The sequence below is a fragment of the Anolis sagrei genome, chromosome 1 (assembly GCF_037176765.1).
Source record: "Anolis sagrei isolate rAnoSag1 chromosome 1, rAnoSag1.mat, whole genome shotgun sequence".
Taxonomy (NCBI): domain Eukaryota; kingdom Metazoa; phylum Chordata; class Lepidosauria; order Squamata; family Dactyloidae; genus Anolis; species Anolis sagrei.
This window is the reverse complement of record NC_090021.1, coordinates 93,744,248-93,758,459: the sequence shown is the minus strand read 5'-3', so window position 1 is coordinate 93,758,459 and position 14,212 is coordinate 93,744,248. Positions and strand designations below refer to the sequence as shown.

General features: G+C 38.8%; 1 protein-coding gene across 1 annotated transcript in view; it reads left to right on the top strand.

The window, feature by feature from the left end:
* Nucleotides 1-1,469: 1,469 nt before the first annotated feature.
* FIG4 (FIG4 phosphoinositide 5-phosphatase) overlaps nucleotides 1,470-14,212 on the top strand; it is a 71,837-nt gene continuing 59,094 nt past the window's right edge. The window contains exons 1-2 of the mRNA XM_060753157.2: nucleotides 1,470-1,765; nucleotides 13,937-14,035. Of these exons, the coding sequence (XP_060609140.2) occupies nucleotides 1,703-1,765; nucleotides 13,937-14,035 (162 nt within the window). The 5' untranslated portion in view covers nucleotides 1,470-1,702. The remainder of the gene's footprint in view (nucleotides 1,766-13,936; nucleotides 14,036-14,212) is intronic.

The following is a 14,212-nucleotide window of genomic DNA, read 5'->3' as shown; positions in this document are numbered from 1 at the left end:
GACCGCCCCCCCCGCCCCATTCGGGCCCGCCCCTATTCTCTTCATCCAATCAACGGAGCCGCCGTGCGCGAGGATGACTCACGTGCAAAATCTGTCCCGTGCCTGACTAAACAGCTAGAGGGGAAGAGGGGTGTTTGCTACTGAAAGGGAGATGATAATAATAAGAATCATAATGGTAATAATAAAAATTCAGAGAGTCAGGGGAAAAAGGAAGGGGCCTGTGGCTATTAGGAATGGTGGGAGTTGAAGTCCAAAACACCTGGAGGGAGGACCCAAATTTGCCCAGGCCAGCTGTAGAATGAATGCGAATTGGCACCACTAAAAAAGCCAATGAGATTTTGGTCTGCATCAATAGGAGTATAGTGTCTAGATCCAGGGAAGTCATCTTCCCCCCCCCCCCCCCCCATTCTGCCTTGGTCAGACCACACCTGGACTCACACTGTGTCCAGTTCTGAGCACCACAATTGAAGAGAGATGTTGACAATCTGGAATGTGTCCAGAAAAGGGTGACTAAAATCAAGGGTCTGGAGAACAAGCCCTATGAGTAGCGGCTTGAAGAGCTGGGCATGTTTAGCCTCCAGAAGAGAAGGCTGAGAGGAGACATGATGAGACCCAAGTATAAACATGTGAGGGGAAGTCATAGGGAAGAGAGAGAAAGCTTGTTTTCTGCTGCCCTAGAGACTAGGACGTGGGACAATTTATTTATTTACAATTTATTATTTGCTTATGAGTTTATTGTGTATTGTATGTTGTTGATTGTCGGCGGCCTTGGCCTTTGTAAGCCACATCGAGTCCTTCGGGAGATTTTGTGGGGTATAAATGAAGTTAATAATAATAATAATTTATTTATTTACAATTTATTTATTTACAACATTTCTACCCTGCCCTTTTCAACTCAACAATTCGATGCCGCAAATATCACAATATAGCAACAATATAAAACCATAAATACACAAAAGATTAAAACAATGGCTTCAAACTACAGGAAAAGGAGATTCCACCTGAACTTTAGGAAGAACTTCCTGTCTCTGAGATCTGTTCAACAGAGCTGCCCGAGAGTGTGGTGGAGGCTCCTTCTTTGGAGGCTTTTAAGCAGAGGCTGGATGGCCATCTGTCAGGGATGCTTTGAATGCAATTTCCCTGCTTCTTGGCGGGGATTCAACTGGATGTCCCACTGGATCTCACTAGGATTCTATGACAGAGAAGAGTAAACCTCACAAAACCACAAATCCCAGAATCCCATAGCATTAAGACATGGCATTTATTGGGATGTCCACCTGCTGTGTGGATACTGCTTTGGCTGACAGCTGTTTCAATGGCACGGAGTGTACTTAGCAGCGGGCCACCCCTAAGACATGTCTCACAGTACTGGCGCCATTCCCAAACTCAAAATGGCCGCGGTGGCATCAACGTCAGTCACGTGAGCCTCGCGTTGGCCTTTCGGGTGTCGTTGTACTGCGCCTGCGCAGGATGGGGGGGCGGCCTCTTTTGGGTCTTGTGCGTGAGAGGAAGTTCCGCGCCCAGTGTGCTGTCACTCCTTGGGGTCTCTCGCGAGTCTTGAGGGGAGTGGAAAGGGCTTTGGGGCTCTTGTGGCCCTGAGCCGTAGCCTTAGGTTTGGGAAGGCCCGGGCTTCCCCGGAAGGAGGGAGCGAGGCAGGCTCCAGGGCCTGGCGCCAGGTTCAGCCCCTTCCCCTGGGGTTGCCATGCCGACGGCGGCCCCCATCATCAGCTCTGTGCAAAAGCTGGTGCTCTACGAGACCAGAGCAGTAAGTAGCACCGCAGCGCCTGCTCCTCTCTCCCATTGGCCCAGGACTGGGATGTTTCTACGCAGTAGAGCAGTGTTTCTCAACCTTCCCAATACCGTGACCCCCTAATACAGTTCCTCATGTTGTGGCGATTCCCAACCATAACATTTTCATTGCTACTTCATAACTGTGATTTTGCCACTGTTATGAATTGTAATGTAAATATTCGATATGCAGGATGTATTTTCATTCACTGGACCAAATTTGGCACAAATATTCGCTATACCCACATTTGAGTACTGGTGGGGTTGGGGAGGATTGATTTTGTCATTTGGGAGTTGTACTTGCTGGGATTTATAGTTCACCAACAATCAAAGGGCATTCTGAACTCCATCAACAGTGACATTGAACCAAACTTGGCACACAGAACTCACATTACCAACAAAATATTGGAAGGGTTTGGTGGGCATTGACCTTGAGTTTTGGAGTTGTAGTTCATCTACATCAGTGGTTCTCAACCTGTGGGTGTTTTGGCCTTCAACTCCCAGAAATCCTAACAACTGGTAAACTAGCTGAGATTTCTGGAAGTTGTAGGTCAAAACACCTGGGGACCCACAGGTTGAGAACTGCTGACCTACATCCTGAGAGCAGTGTGGACTCAAACAAGGATGGATCTGGATCAAACTTGACACAAATACTCAATATGCCCAAATGTGGACACTGGTGGAGTTTGTGGAAACAGACCTTGACATTTGGGAGTTGTAGTCGCTGGGATGTATAGTCCACCTGAAAGAGCATTCTGAACCCCACCCATGATAGAATTGGGCCAAACTTCCCACACAAAAACCCCATGACCAACAGAAAATACTGTTTTCTGATGGTCTTTGGTGACCCTTCTGACAACCCCCTCGTGGGCCCCGACCCCCAGGCTGAGAAACAGTGCTGTAGAGTGAATGAATGCTGTTTGACACCACTTGAACTGCAGTGGTTCAAGGCAATGGGGTGATGTGATTTGTTGTTTCGTGAGCCATCAGCTCTCTTTAGTAGAGGAGGAAAACTACAGTCCCTATGATTCCATGGCCATGATCTATAGCACTTGAAGTGGTATCCAACTGCATTTATTCTGCAGTGTAGATGCACCCTGAGAAGCAACATTTTGTGCTGTAGCGATCAAATCATATCGTCATATTTCAATATATTTCTATTCCCCCGCACGATCCATAGGGAAAGGTCTGCAATAATAACGATTGTGTTGATACTTATTGGCTCCCCTCCACTAGCAACACCCTGAACCCATTTATACCTTGAGCTTCTATGGAGGTGGGGGTTGGCTCCAGGACCCCAGTGGATATCAGGATCAGTGGATGCCCAATTCCCATTATCGACAATCGTGTAATACAGGAGTTCTCAAACTTTCAGCTATGGAACCCCTTTTGAAGCAAAAGTTTCTTAAGAAGCCCCAATAAATGTTTGTGTGTATGTGTGTATATATTCGTGTCAGGAGTGACTTGAGAAGCTGCAAGTCACTTCTGGCGTGACAGAATTGGCCGTCTGCTAGGACATTGTCCAGCGGATGCCTGGATTTTTTTTATGTGTTACCATCCTTGTGGGAGGCTACTCTTATGTCCCCACATGAGGAGTTGGAGCAGACAGAAATAGCTCATCTTCGCTCTCCCCGGATTCCAACCTATCAGTCTCCAGTCCTGCCGGCACAAGGGTTTAACTCATTGGTTCTCATCCTGGGGTCTCCAGATGTTTTTGGCATCCAACTCCCAGAAATCCTAACAGCTGGTAAACTGGCTGGCATTTCTGGGAGTTGTAGGCCAAAACACCTGGGGACCCACAGGTTGAGAACCACTGGTTTAACCCATTGCGCCATATCGGCAAACTTTTGGACATGGGCTGTATTGCGTTTTAAAATTTGACAGACAGGCTGGGCCAGTGGCAAATGTGTGAACTAATTGCGAAAAAATGAACAAATTCCTATGCACACAGCACATATCTCATTTGTAGTGGAAAAAGGAAAAACAATGCAATATTTAAAATGAAGACAAATTTTAACCTATATAAACTTAACAGTATTTCAGTGGAAGACCCCAGGGGTCATTCAATCCAAACCGCTTCTGCCATGCAGTAAAAGCACAATCAGGGAACCCCAACAGATGGCCATCCAGCCCTTGTAATAATAACAATAGGAGCAACCTCAGGTGTCATCCAGTCTAACCCCCTTCTACCATGCAGAAAAAGCACAAAGCACTCCTGGTAGATGTTAGCCTTATACTCACAAGGAGTTGCAGAAGTATGATCTTATTGTGTTATCACTTGGAATTGAAATAATGTAACCAGAATTGTTGTTCCTTGATGTATACAAGTTGCTCAACACTAAAGATGCAAAAAGGAGGCAAGCAGAATATCTTTGGTGTGCAGGATATCGATTTATGGAGTTTAATAATGATAATAATGATATTTTTATTTCTTATCTGCCTCTCCTTGTGGCTCGAGATGGGTTACAACATAGTTAAAAACACATAATCATTGTAAACATTCTCTAAAATACTTACTAAAACATATTTCTATTAAAATATTAAAATACACAGAACAAAGATTAAAACATAAGATGTGAATTAATGTTTCAAACTGACTGGGTAAGCCTGCCAGAAGAGTTAGGTCCTCAGATGTGTTTTAAATTCAAACAACTCGTTTAGTTGTTGGAGCTCTTCTGGCAGGTTATTCCACAGTCTTGGGGCAGCTGATAAAAAAGGTCCTCAGGGTGATGGTTTAGTACTGGCTCAGCCATTAGCTAACTGCTGGCTGCTACTGAATGGCATATGTTTTCTGGGTACTGATGTCATCAGGCCAGCTACCTGTGCTGCAACTCCTACTTTCATGGCAACTTAAAATACACTGGTTCGCCAGCCATTGCTCCAGTGGTGCATTTATTAAACCCTTAGTCCAGGGGTCCTTAAACTAAGGCCCGAGGGCCAGATACGGCCCTCCAAGGTCATTTACCCGGCCCTTGCTCAGGGTCAAACTAAGTCTGATATTATTTGAAAGCACACAACAAAACAACAACAATCCTATCTCATCAGCCAAAAGCAGGCCCACACTTCCCTCTGAAATACTAATAAGTTTATATTTGTTAAAATTGTTCTTTATTTTAATTAATGTATTGTTTTAAAGGGTTTTTTTTTTGCACTACAAATAAGATATGTGCAGTTTAATAGGAATTAATTCATTTTTTTTTTCAAATTATAATCCAGCCCTCCAACAGTTTGAAGGACTGTGACCTGGCACTCTGTTTAAAAAGTTTGAGGACCCCTGCCTTAATCCATCATCAGTAGTTAGATCAACACTATTCAGGAAGCAATACACATTTGACTTTTGTGGATTTGATCATTCATTGATTTGGTTAAAGTGTTATCTCAAGAAACCTCTGTGTCCTACTGGTCCATGGTCTAATTATACTGGACCTAGAGAATTTAGGCCCCTTCTACACTACCATATCATCCAGATTATCTGCTTTGAACTGGATTATATGAGGGTACATTGCCATATAATCCAGTTAAAAGCCGACAATCTGGATTTTATATGGCAGTGTAGAAGGGGCCTAAGAAAGTCCTAAGATAGTACCTCTGGCATTTCACCACAGAGTCATGCTGGAGGATCTAGATATTCTTATGAGATGTGTTTCTCAGGTTAAAAAAAATGCTAATCACGATTTTTCATTTTTATGGGGCCCCTGTTCCTCTATTCCCCATTAATGTTGTGGGGTTGACTGTATATAGTTCACTGATAAGGAAGGAGCTAATCATAACTTGTGAAGGAAGAAGTTTCATACTTGTTTCATTAGCACCAAATAATGGATTGACATTAATAACTTCTTACGCAGAGCCTCTTTCCAACTGAACTTGTATTAGAGTGCTGGAAAGAGCGTAATTCAAAGCAGTTTGTGTACAGAAAAAGGCTATTGACTAGTATGACTTGTATTATTGTGAAATATAAAATGGATAAAATGCAGGATGGAGCAAAATACCCCCCTCTGCTTTTTTGCTAAAGTATGAATTATAACAGCCATTATCCCCCAGGTCAGTATGAGTCATAAGAATTTAATAAACATTTAGAAGACTTGTCACTATTGCACATGGCCATGCAACCTGACTAAGACTAAGTTGCAGAGTGTATTTATGTATTTTTTTAAAAAAAGGGGTTTGAGTTAAATCCAGGATTTAAATTAAGTTGGCAATCAATATTTCATATTTCTACATAATATTCATTGATTAGTTAATCTAGCAAATAAGACAATGTAATGTAAAATTAAATGATGTTTATTCACTTTATTTTATCTTAGCATTTACATCCCTGACTAAAACCAACCTATTTTGCAGTTTGGTCTCCGTTTGCAATATGTATACTCAATATTTTACTAAATTTGGAGTAGAGCAGAAATGGAGAAAGGCTGCAGTGCACTTTCCACATCTCTGAGGAGACTCCCAAAGTCCCTAAATACTTCTCTTGTTAAAAATTTGTCTGTTTTCAAGTGAAATTGGCACAAAGTTTCCCAAACCACTATAAAAACATACTTCTCTCTGTTTCCCTCTTCCCTATAAATTATCCTGAAACCCAGAAAAAATAAACATATATGTGCAGCTGAAAATTACATGTGGAAGTGATATTATGCCTCTTGGCTTTATTAAAGTGGCGTTCTGGCCTGCTTGTTGGTGCAGGGTATAATAAGCCTCTCCCCACTTTAGACTGGAAGTTACATGTTATGCTATTTCTTTAATAGCGAACATTGGCAATCAAAATCCTTGACCCTGAATGTTTTTACACCGGTTGCTTTGTGCATGTGAATAAAAGGGCCCTTAACTTTCCTGAATCAGGTTGTGGAGCAAGCACTTAATATTGTTAGAATGAAAAAAAATGTCTATTTAGACAAAGTATTTGTAATTTAAAAGCAGCAGAGATGAAACAATCAAAGAGCATGAAGGCAAGAGCACATTATCACAGTTATAGCTCTGTTCAGGAATTTACGTTCCTGAATGTTTACCTGTAGCTTTAAAATTTGTGGGGACTAGCTGTCTCCTGCCACCCATTGCTGTGGCCCACTCTGTGTATATGTGTTTTGTGTGCGCATATATATATATATATATATATATATATATGTGTGTGTGTGTGTGTGTGTGTGTGTGTGTGTGTGTGTGTGTTTATATATGTGGTTTTTGCACATGCAATGTAATGTATTTTTTTTTTGGCTTTTGAAGTCTCTTCTGCTGTGTTTTTCAGTGTGGTCACTCATTGGCTTGATAGGTGTATTGTGTCCAAATTTGGTGTCAATTTACCCAGTGGTTTTTGAATTATGTTAATCCCACAAACGAACATTACATTTTTATTTATATAGATGACAAGTAAGTTCTGTTGCCAGGGTCCTCCAAGCCTCTGAAGTTAATGTTAAAATCTGTAATTCATCTTGGTTGAATGAATTTACAGAATCCTTATGGCTGGAAATCAGACTTATCAGAGTTTTTGCACATCATCAGGTCAATGTGCTCGATTTGTGAAGGTATAGTTTACTCCTGGGTCCTCAGCTAATATGTGTTTCTGGGTGAGATGGGAATTATGTGCCTGCTTCTGTTCCATATCCAGTTCTATCATTGTACATGTTCCCATGAAAGCCTTATGTATACTGTTGAGGTAATTTGGAAATTGCAGGGAAAAAAACAGAATTGCAGGGAAAAAACCCTATATTTTTCCAACACAGCATATGATCTCTTTATTATATTTCATAGCCCATCTTTAGCTCAGTCTGCAAATTACCAATTATTGGACATGTTTATTTAACATGCCTTTATTTCAGTTTAAATGTTAACAGTTTTTTTTCAAAATAAGATAATTGATGTGTTTTTACAAAAACAATTATTTTAAAAATGATTTTGTGTAACAACTCTACAGTGAGTAACCTGTTTAAACTGCTTCTCTGAATAGACTCTGTTGTTGAGAGTTGTTTTTCGAACATTGGTTGATGATTGCCTGCAGAGAAGTCAGCCACAAATTATCAACTTCAACAGGTTTTAGGCTTCTGTTTGTGGAGCTTGCTTTTTTCATTTTATTTGTTCCTCCTTCCATGGCTTTAAAAAATATATCCAGAAGTGCCTTTTTTATGACAGAAGTGCCTTTTTAATGGAAACTATTATTGTTTTTGCTCCACTCTTTAAGAAAATATTGTTTTTCTATTCTTCTGAAAACATCATGTAATATATCTTTATGTAGTGCTTGATGCATGTAATATTATGCAGCATGCTTAGCACTAAGTGCTTTATTTTACTGTCTGCTGTAAAATGACATGAGCACTTTGTAAACATAATTGTTAGAGAGAGCCAAAAGGCTGGCTAGGAAGATTAGTTTCTTCTCGCTTGCTGAATGCCAGACTATGCCAAATGGAAATCTGTGACTTATCATTTTGGAAGGGGTGCAATTGCAAATAGCAGGTGGTAGGAGATGCAATCTCAATCAGAGATACTCTTTATTTTCTCAGTATAAGCAGCAAGCACACCTGAAACGTGTGACTCTTTTCCCTTGTTTCTTTTACCTGAAGAACTGAGGATTCTTGACCACTTGCGATAAACCTGTATCTAGGTTCTTGTGGGTTTTTTCGGGCTATGGAGCCATGTTCTAGAGGCATTTCTCCTGACGTTTCGCCTGCATCTCAACCTCTGAGGATGCTTGCCATAGATGCAGGCGAAACGTCAGGAGAAATGCCTCTAGAACATGGCTCCATAGCCCGAAAAAACCCACAAGAACCTAGTGATTCCAGCCATGAAAGCCTTCGACAATACATTAAACCTGTATCTATCTGAAGTTTCTTAGTTATTATGGTTCATCCTGAAAACAGTGGTATTGATTAGCACCAACACTCCCCTTGGAATAATAGTAAGCAATGCATTGAAATTTCAAGTTACTTAACATGGGAGAATAAGCATGTAGGCTATTTTATTAGTATAAATCAATTGGTAAATTGCATTTCTGTTCTCAGACAGAAACATAGACTTTGGTCCAGACATATTATCATACATTGACATCTTATGTAAGGAATAAAAAAGGAACCACTTACAGATAACCATGTATATTTAATGTTGGTGAGCAATTGCATGTCATGCACAGCACTATAATATGCTGTATATATATCTAAAAATTTAGTAAAAAATTGACCCAGAAAACCTGAGTTTACTTATCCGTGGGCCAGTGAAAATACCATATCTTAATCATAAAAAAGAATTATCACTTTTCTGACTAGAGTGATGGAAGGTGAGAGCTTAGGCCATGCCAGCAGAACCTGCTCTGGCCACCTATACTCTCTACCGTGATGCTGCTTGTGGCCTTTTTGAATGCCTGGGTAGGAAAATGGTGGTGGTACTGGGAAAATGGTGGTAGAGTTGACCCTCCCTATTACTTTTCACCTAGATACAACAAATTTTATACAATAGATTATGTCTTTTTTGGCAGTAACAATGCATGGCCCATAATTGATCTAACAGTGGAAGGATGATGGCCAGGGGATCGCGCACCTCTGTTTTTAAAACTGAGAGATGGCATTAGGAAGATGGATAAAAAGTGGAGGTTCAATCCTCTGGTTACTTTCAGGAAACAGGATAAACAACTGTTAAAAGACAAAATTAAACACTATTTTAGGAGCAATAGAATGGCCGATATAAAGGGGAATATAATTTGGAATGCTTTTAAAGCTGTGATTGGGGGTAGATGCAGAGAGAAGTGAGACACTAAAACAAGAATGAGACAGATTATTTCAGGCCCTCCAAACACATCAGAATTAAATAAAGATGGAGAGATGCTAAAAAGCTAATAAATAATTTAGAGAAAATTAAAGTAACAAAAATATATGTTCGTAAATAATGATTTCCAGATTAATCCTATAAATAACATTAAGAGACTGGTTAGTTATCTTTAAAAAAAGAACGGGAGTAACAAGATATCAAAAATAAGGAACAAAATGGAGAATTAAAAACCAGTGATGAAGATTTAAAGGAATGGCTAGTTATTACAAAAGACTTTATACAAATATATTGGAAGATCAGAGAGACTAATTACAAGGAAATTAGATTCACAGACATGATCACCATTGAATAAAAATAACATCATTACTGAAATTGAAAAGGTTATTAAGAATCTCAACACAAATTCTTCTTCTGGTCTAGATGGCTTTACTGCTAATTTCTACAAAATATTCCAACCTGAAATCATCCCCAATCTAGCAGTTTTATTTAACGAGATAAATTGATGAAGAGAATCATCCCAGAGACATGGAAAAGGTCAGAGATAGTCACAATTCTAAAACCTAAGAAGGAGGAGACCAACCACAACTCCTACAGACAAATCACGTTATGCAACGTAGATTTTAAAAAATCACAAAAACTCTAGCTAACAGACTTAAAGATATAATCCCAGTGTTAATAGGGGAGGACCAGTATGGTTTTATTAAAAATAGAAGGTTAGCAAACCCAATAAGGAATACACTAAATGTAATAAATGACGCAACAAGAGAAAAAGAGAAACTATTGATAATAAAATTGGATGTTTATAAAGCTCTTGATACAGCAGTAAACCATCAGTACTTGTCCCAAGTATGTGACGAGTCCAACTTGGGAGGAAAATGTTGTGAAGTAATTAAGGAACAAAGACAATCAGGTAAAAATCCTTATTAACTGGTCTAGATCAAGAACAATCAAGATCAAAAGTGGGACAAAACAAAGATGCACCCTTTCCCCCACTCTCTTTGCATTGGCAATTGAACCATTAGCTAATTTCATTAGAAATGAGAACAGAATCAAATGATTTAGAATTGACCAGGAAGAAATTAAGGTAAATTTATATGCAGACAACACAATGAGTGTACTCGGGGCACCAGGGGACTCTGTAAAGGAAGTAACTAACATTATAAAGAAATATGAAAAATTATCAGCGTTGGCCAAAAACATAAAAAAAAAATTCAGAAATCTTACACAAAAATCTTACTTGGAAAGATTTAAAATAACTACTATCCATCTTGAGGATAAAACTGGGTGAGAGAAAGTTAAAATATTTGAGGGTATATTCTCAAAAATCTAAACAACCAAATACAATTAAATTACAATTAATTTTGAAAAAAGGTTGACAAGTAAATTCACAATTACAAAAATTGGAATTAAGATTAAGATGATGATTTTACCCATTTTTTAATTTTTGTTTAAGTATTACCACATAGCATCCCTAACAAAATAATCAAGAAATTGGACAATTCAGTTAAAACTTGGACAGTAGGGACAAACAAAAGTAGAATTGCTAATCGAGTATTTTATTCCACGGAAGGAAACAGAAGGTGGGGAGCCCTAGTTTACAGTGGTATTTTGAGGCCTGTCAACTAACAAGATTGATAGAATTAGATTTTGATGATTAAAAAAGATGGGCCAGAATTGACAGTGGGACCAACTGACTGTGTTTGAAGAGTAGGGTAGACAATAAGGCTTTAAAAGATATCAAAAGGGGTCCAATGATCGCCTCCAATGTTGGAAAAAGTGGCAAAATAAATTACCAGTAAATAAAGTAGATATACATCCAGTGGGGATCTTAGATAATAAAAACGAACAGATATGTGATAAAAAGTGATAAAAAATTAAACAAAGTCGAATGAGGTTGATTGGCAAACTTTTTAATTCAGGTGGGACAATTAAAGATTGGGAGACTATGAAAGATAAATGCGGGCAAAGTAACTGGCTATTATGGAATGGTTTGAAACAAAGGATCATAGAGTGGAGGAGAAAGGAAAGTCCAGAAACAGATTTTGATCAAATTTTAAAATGAAAATCAGAGAAGGAGAAAGGCTTGATGGGTTTCATTTATAAGAAAATAGTTGAAACAAATACTAATCGAGATATGGAAAGAGCATATAAACTGCAATGAGTCAAACAGTGAACCCTGGATTAACTCAATTTAAAAAATTATATTAGGACCAGAGAAATACAATGGAAATATATTGACCACATGGTATAGAACCCTACTTAAATTAGTCCATATAACTAAATTGTCAAAACTATGTTGGCACAAATGCGGCAAAATTGGCTGTTTTATGCATATTTAGTGGGACTGTTATAAAATACAAAAAAATATAATAAAATAAACAAAGAGATGGAAGAATTAATAGGGCAAAAGTAGAGCTAAAGAAAAGGGATTTTTTTAATTCACAAAATAGATGGCAAGAGCAGCACTAATAAATGGGCGAATATAATAAAGCATGATAGAAGAGGCTCAAGCAACCAGGGCCGTAGCCAGAAAAAAAAATCCGTTTTTTTTAATTGGGGGGGGGGGTTGAAACCTGCCTCCTCGCTCACGCTGAAGCAAAGAGCACAGCAGGGGGCAGAGCAGCCTTCAATAGCCTGCAGCTCCGCCCCTGTCAACCACCTCCACCAAGTCTGGCCTCCTTAATGAGAGCATTCAATACCCCCCCCCCCCAATTTGGTTGCTTCACTACATTGGCTATTGCTGCAAGTAATGACAGTGTGAATAAATTGTCAATATTTGCTTGAGATAGTGCTTGCAGTTCTGGAGGGACTCTTAATTGTTTGCATCTCATAGTCTTAGCATAGGGATTTGGTTAACCAGTTAAAATTCATGAGTAAACCAGTTTATTGTTTTTACCTGAAAAAATTCAGGGGGGGGGGTTGAACCCCCCCCTCCCCCTCCCCTACAGGCCTGCAAGCAACTGTCTCTTTGGGCTGGAAAGAGCAGGAAAATGGGAATTAAAAATGTTTGAATATTTAGGAGACTATACTCTAATATTGTAAGAAGAACTGGAACTTGAAATTGGGAATTCTGATAACTAGAGTAAAAAGAAAAAGAATATATAAAGAACTGAATCATACTCTCTTCACGATTGATCAAGTAAAATAATACTCAAATTGAAGATACAACTGTTCCCAGCGGGTGGGGGTGAAGAGAGGGAAGGGGAGGAAAAGGTAAGGTTAAGAAAATAAGACATATTGAGTGAAAATGTAAGTGAAATATCATTATCGAGATTTGTATTCCTCTACTTGTGTTTATTTATTTAAAACATTTATATTCCAGCCTTCTCACCCCAAAGGGGACTCAGGGTGGAGCACAACATATAAACAGCAAACATTCAATGCTGGGACATAAACTATACACAAACACTAAAATCAGTTGTCTCTTACAACAACAGCAACAACATGTCATTGTATATAATGGGATTTCAGCATCCATAGATTTTGGTATCCATGGGGGTCCTGGAATCAAACCCCAGGGGATACCACATCCTCACTGTATCTTCCGCTATACTTCTAGCAGGCCTCCATTGGACATATTATACTTTTCTGCAGGAAGCTCAAACCATAGATCATGTTGTGTGGAACTCCCTGCCTAGGGATATTAGATCAGCCCCCTCCCTCCTGACCTTTCGTAAGAGAGTGAAAACCTGGCTCTTCGAGCAGGCATTCGGAACCCTGGAATAGTCAAGCTTGAGATGGAGAATGACCCAGGAACGGCCAAGACGATGAAACGGATGAGGATTGGATTGAGAGGATATAGCTCTTTTAAAATTGTTATTGCACTGTCTTTTTTGTCTAAATGCACTTAATTGTTTTTGCTTTTGTATTGTATTGATGGCATCGAATTATGCCAATATGTAGACCGCCCTGAATCGCCTGCAGGCTGATATGGACGGGATATAAGTGATGTAAATAAATAAATAAATAAATAAAATAAGCATTATACCAAATTTCAGTATTGGAATTTCACTGGTAGTTATCTTTAATGGTGTGGGGTGTAAAGCTGTATTGATGAGCTAGGGAAACAGCATGGTGAAAGAGTCTCTTTGTCAACTGGTTTGAGAGTATAAATATTGAAATTTACAGTATCTATGTTGTCTATTCCTAATCTGTGTTCTATGCTTCAAAATTAGAAAGATAATTTCAAATGTTTATGTATTTTTGTTTTAAGCACAAAATTGCCGTTATCTCAATGCAGGTTTCATAAAACATGTATCATTTATGAAAACCTATATTGTGATAAATATGTTTGTTTATGGTATCATAAAACACTTTGTCTATAGTTTTGCTAATTATGTTTGTATTGTAACTTTGTACAACATTTATCACTATTTTCCCTGCTTTTCTTTATTCAAAACAGCGGTATTTTCTTGTTGGAAGCAATCATGCAGAAACCAAATATCGTGTTTTGAAAATTGATCGCACAGAACCAAAGGATTTAGTTGTCATTGATGACAGGGTGAGTACTTCATAATTTGACATGTCATCAGGGAAAGAACATAAATGATCTATAACTTTATTTTATTTAGTTGTAGGCTATTACTGTTTAAAACAAAAGGTGAAAATTTTCATCAGGATATGTAGATGCAGAGATATACCAGTAGCTATGACATACCTCAATGTTAGCTTTCAAAAT